At 42.7% G+C, this 5,847-nt stretch overlaps 1 protein-coding gene across 1 annotated transcript in view; it reads right to left on the minus strand.

Annotated features, from left to right (window-relative positions):
* Window positions 1–1,029: 1,029 nt before the first annotated feature.
* Fam216b (family with sequence similarity 216 member B) overlaps window positions 1,030–5,847 on the minus strand; it is an 8,055-nt gene continuing 3,237 nt past the window's right edge. Inside the window, exons 3-4 of the mRNA XM_021204083.1 lie at window positions 5,031–5,151; window positions 1,030–2,991 (exon numbers count right to left, since the gene is read on the minus strand). Coding sequence (XP_021059742.1) covers window positions 2,780–2,991; window positions 5,031–5,151 — 333 coding nt within the window. The 3' untranslated portion in view covers window positions 1,030–2,779. The remainder of the gene's footprint in view (window positions 2,992–5,030; window positions 5,152–5,847) is intronic.

The following is a 5,847-nucleotide window of genomic DNA, read 5'->3' on the forward strand; positions in this document are numbered from 1 at the left end:
GAAAGCTCATATAGTCCCCCATTGGGTTAAATCACACACACACACACAAAGAGAGAGAGAGAGAGAGAGAGAGAGAGAGAGAGAGAGAGAGAGAGAGAGAGAATGAATATGAGAATGTCAAAAAGCAGGAAGTCACTAAGCAATTCTGGGATTGGCACTTTTATTTCAAAGCAATTAGTAAGTTTGGTCTTGTGGACATAAAGTTTGAGTTACACAGTCATCCATTAAAGAATACACAAATAAGAACACTTGAATATTTTCAAAATGGCCACTCACCACAAGGTACAAGGAAGATTTAAGATTACTACTGTAAGACTGCTTTATTTTATTTTATTTTATTTTATTTTATTTTTGTGACCACCTTTTCAAAAGAACTACCTGGTGTCTCCTAGGAGTCACATCAATTCCCCCGAAGGTGATGCCTCTCATAACTCCTGTGAGGCTCCCCATCACAGTCTATTGCCTGTGCCTGGGTTGAACTGATGCCTCGGCCCTGCTAAGCACTGCCAGGCCTCACCAGAAGGGCAGCTTCCTGGGACCTTTGAACTACATCCCAAAGCTAGAAGCCAGTCTGACTGCAGACTCTTTGAAAACTTGTATATTGTTCAACAAGCACTATCGATGGACTACCACAGTCAGGTGCCAGCAATTTTAGGTGATGCGGTCCCTTATCTACCTGTGTTGACAGTGGTCACTGTGAACCACAGCAGTGGGGTCTCCAAACCATCAAAGCGGCAGAGTTACCTAAAACCTTCACGTGTCCTTTCTACCTCCTCGATTATCTTTCTCAGAGTCCTTTTCAGTGAGCATCTTTTCTTTAGTTCGCTAACCTAACACGTCCCCCGCCCCAAGCTTCAAGTGTGTGACATTATCTTCTCAGAAGGGGGAACTGGAAAGACGGGGGCTCCACCCTGATTTACATCTATTAAACCCGTTTGTCCTTCTTATGTGCCTGTGACATTCACCTGCCCAGAGGACTGTAAAAGCTTGTGCCAAAACAACAGTGCCTGGGATTTTACTTATTTATTTATTTATTTATTTATTTATTTATTTATTTATGTATTATTTATTTTTGATGCAAGGTTACAGCACAGACCCCTCCTGCTTGCTATTCTTGTTATTCTGTTCGAGGAACTAATGCTCACTCAGCAGGGACCTAGGCCAATCAAATTACAAAAGCAGTCCAAGATAAAGTCAGCAGTTCACAGAGATAAAAGGCTTGTATGGGAACTGGGGAAGGTTAGGGGAGACTGCTCGGGCTGCCCCCATCCTCTATCATGAGAGTTACCTCACAGTTCACCTCGGTTGTTTTTTATTTTATTTTATTTTATTTTATTTTAAAAGCTTCCCTATCAACCCCTGGTTTAACAGTGTGGTCTACTTGGAGCACTTGAGCCAGTACAGGAAGGAGTTCTGTTGTCAAGAGGCTTCTTCAGGACTGAGTAAATCTCCCCTGTTGATGATGGACAGTATAAGCCACAGCAGGATCATCTCCATCTGGTCAAAATGGGTACTGCGTTCCCAAGACTTCCCGACGGACTGGTGGGACAGCCATGCCCCTTGCCCCACCCAAAGAAAAGTCAGATAGAATCGTAAACGCTACAGTGAGGGTCTTCGGAGGTGAGAAGCTTCGGACAGATTTTATAACTTTGATGTTAAAGGATGTAGAGAGAGGACAGCCATCACCAATGAGGGACAGCCATCACCAATGAGGGTTTGGGCTTTTGGTTCTTTCTGGATTTGGCTGGAAAGGGGTCTGGTAATGTTCTAACATGTTCCTTTCAGATGAATGCTCCATTTCTCTTGTCAACTAAGTTCTATCCCAATGGATTTCTTCATGTGGTGACAGACAGAACATAACTGGCTGACATGAATGACATTTTTTTTTAAAAGACAAAGATAAGGGCGTGACCAGTTTTTAGCTTGCCCGTATGGGATTACTAATTTTTGGCACACACAAGATAATCTCTGGTAAAGAAAGTCACTACCAAACGTAACTAATGTGACGCTGTGTCATTTGCCAGAGGCTTGCCCGGCAGTTATCTCATTATTTGCTCATTTGCATGGGCTTGTATATGGTCTTAAAAATCTTCAGAGATAAGACATGAGATCAATTCTTTGGGGCTATTTTCTGTTCTGCTGAGAGTGTTTGTGACTGCCAGGGGCAGGTTCATGCATGAATTATCTTACCCATGTCAAGGCCAATTGTAGCTGTATAGAGTCATCCTGGCAGTTACAGGCTGATAAGCACAAATTTCAAAACGGCACAAAGTGATTGAGCCAGGCTAGAACCAGAAACTGCAGGACCAAGGTAAGTATTATTGCTTAGTTGGACTGGGGATAGGAAGAGGCACATGCCACTTACCACTAACATTGTGACTCTAGCAACCTCTCTAATCTGTATTGACTGTGTGGGTTCATGTCTTTCCAGATGTGCAATGGGCAGTGGTCACCCGGGGCTGGAGGTGCTGCCCCTTGTCCCTTCCTGCTGTTCTGCAGATTTCTCTGGGAGACCGGAACTATAGAAGCTTTTACGCTGAAAGCTTTGAAAGCCCATTTACTTTACAGATTATTTGTGTTAAAGCTTGCTTATTCCCTGCTCAATAGCTTTCAAATCTTCCAACTTGTTCTTATCGGCAGCATTTATGTGGTGGAGGGATTATGTGTAGGTCTAGAGTTTGCCTTAGTGTTCTGTTTTTATTCATTGTCATTCAGCAAACTCATACCAAGCACCCACTAAAATGCCAAGAATACACAGATGAGCTGCCCATTTCAGAGACTATGCCTTGTCTAAGGTCTTGGTGCTCAGCACGCTGTGCGGGGGGCCTCTGGATCCAGCTCTAAACCCATGTTTTGCTGGTTGACCCTTCTTTGCATGGCTGAAGACTCTGGGGAGACTAGTCCTTTGAGGAGCAACCGTGGCCGAGGCTCGCACGGTTGAATTTCTAAGCACAGCAGCACAGGACAAGGCCTCCTGTTGAGTGATGTAACCTGGGGAGGGGAGGGGTGAGAGGAATTTCAGTGTCAACATTCATCTCTGAAACATGTATTTTGTTCTGTTTTATGTGTATGAGAGTTCTGCCTGATTGTGTGGATGTGCACCACATGTGTGCCTACTGTTCCTAGAGGCCAGAAGAGGGTGAAAGAACCCCCCAGAGCTGCCTTTCCAGGTGGCTATGAGCCAATTGAATACTAAGAACTGAATTCAGGTTCTTTGCAAGTGCTCTTAATCATAGAGCCATTTCTTCAGCCCAACAATTTTTACAAATAAAACAAAACAAAAACAAAACAACAACAAAGAGGTATACAAAAGTTCTACTTCTGTGATTAGCAGGCCCTAGTTATACTATCTTTGGTTTGCCTTATTTTTCCTTCAATGAACATGATGAGTAACCCTCCCTGTCAATCTGATAATAATCTAAAGATTGTTGAGGTACACCTTGTGGGTACGGGTGTGCAGGTATTTCTAGAGAAGATTAGCTGGGGAGACTCGTCCTGAGTGTGCTTGGCACCAGGCCATGGACTGCAGAGCTAGAAGAAAAGAAAAGGTAAACAGAAGAAAGCCAGCTGAGTACCCACGCTCCCAGTGCTCTTCCTTCTGGCTGACAGGATGTGAAAAGCTGTCTTCTATCACCCCTTCCCTGCCACGAGGGGCTGACGCCTCTGGATACCATGAGTCAAAATAAGTCCTTCCTAACCAAAGCGATTTCTGGCAGATTTTCTGTCACATGAATGAGAAGAGCTAACTGACAAAAGTGACTATAGTCATCAACTTGCATGTTTGGAAAGAAAATTGAACTTTGAGTAGACCTCCCATGTAACTCGTCTTAGATAGCACAATTTCTTTAACGCAGAGAAGGACATTATCTGATTTAAAAGATGTGAATGATTTCTTTCAGTGTTTCCCAAAGTACAGTCTTCACAGTACCCGGTGGATTCTCTGGATCCGTGTGTTTGAAGGAATACCCATTAGAATTTAGAATCCCACTCTCTTCAAAGACCTTCTGAATTAGAAACCCAGAGAGCAAGGCCTGGGGATCTGCATTTTAGTAAGATGGCAGTTAGCTTTTATGAACGCTAGTAACTGTATCTGCACTTAAGCTTATTGGCTTCTTTGGTATTTATCTCTGAAAACAGAGCCATGAGATGGTGCTTCCATCACACTTAAGATAACCTTCAGTAATCACCAAATCCCAGGTCCTTGCTTACTAGTTGTATGACCCTGGTCAAGTTATTTAACTCGTCTAGATTTCAGTTTTCTACCTGAGTTGAGAGAATTGTGCGGTAGAAGGGGCGAGCAACTAGAGACATTCTGGTAAGATAAAGGACTTCGTAGCAATGAGGCCTTCCAGGAACCTGATACTCATGATCTGTCCATGTCTTCTGAAACCACAGTGTCAACTGTGCTTTGTAAAATATAAATGGATTTGGTAGAAAGGGAGACAGAGCAAAGTATGAGCAGATAGAAGCTATGGTTCTTAGAGAAGCCACCTCTTGCCTGAAGCCCTCATTGACAATGACTGGCTGAATGGTCTTCACCAAATTACATGATTTGTCTGTGCTTCTGGCTCCATAACGACAAAGCAGGAAGAGAGTGAGACATTGTACATTATGCTCTTGGTTGAATGTATGGACTATGCCAAATGCTCAAGCAAGGGGGTTCTTATTGTTGGGAGTAAACTCACTTTGATCTTACACAAACAGTAAGGAGGGGAGCCATCATGTGAGCTCATGCTGGCTTTCTAAGTCCAGGGATATTGATCTACTAGATCAAGTTCATATAAATCTCGGAGAGTTGTTAACATTTTATAAGAATCAATACTCTAATTTCTTTAAACCCTCTTAATTCACCTATAAAACTTCACTGTCTATTGTCAGGGATAATCATTTTTAAACTTGGTTAGCCAACCATGTTGATAAAATAGGTCGGCAGAGGCCATTCTTCTAGAATTATTTATCTGGAGATGTGACTTCTGGCTATAATGAGTAAGTCTCCTACTGATATGCCTGGTTAAGGTAGTTAAACTCACCCAGATGCTGTTGGTACCCAAGGCTGTGAATGTAGCGGGTCTGCAGGGCCTTCCACTGGGGCCTGGAGTCATAAATCCTCATGATGCTGTACAAGTAGCGCCGCTGCCCTTGATTTAGGTCCTGCCAGAACCAAGAGGTGACTTTGATAAATCCCTACGTAATTAAAAGTGTGTGATACACTCAAAATGAGTGTCCACAGGAATAAGATGCTTCTCTTAGGAAATTTCCCTTCACCATTTCTGTAAACAATATTCTTCTTGTATGACGATGCTGAAAACAGTGAAGGAAACAGTGCTAGGTGATGTCAGTCATGGTTTTATCCTGAGGGAGATGTAAAGGCTTCTGGGATATAAGGATTTTATTGGTCCTTAACTGAGAAAAATAGGTTGTGAGACTACATGCAGGGCCTGAAGTATGGTTGATTCCAGATAGCTGAGGTGTTCAGTGGAAAGTTCCAGTAAGGAATAGATGCTCAAATGGCATCACATCCTAGAAATATCAAGTTAAAATAACTTTGTCTTGGGTGTGAAATACCAAAACAAAAGAAATGTCAAGGCCAACTGAAAACTACGTGGGGAAAACTGCACTTAAACTATTACATATAAATGTAGGTTAAGGTAACATTTACTTGTTAGACATTTTGTGGGGGACTAAAATCAGAAGTCTATGAGACAAATTGGTTTTGTTTTGTTTTGTTTGCTGTTGTTATTTTCTCCTTTCTTTTCTCTCTTTCCTTCCTTCCTTCCTTCCTTCCTTCCTTCCTTCCTTCCTTCCTTCCTTCCTTCCTTCCTTCCTGCCTGCCTGCCTGCCTGCCTG

Source organism: Mus pahari, chromosome 8 (genome assembly GCF_900095145.1).
Source record: "Mus pahari chromosome 8, PAHARI_EIJ_v1.1, whole genome shotgun sequence".
NCBI classification, from domain to species: Eukaryota; Metazoa; Chordata; class Mammalia; order Rodentia; family Muridae; genus Mus; species Mus pahari.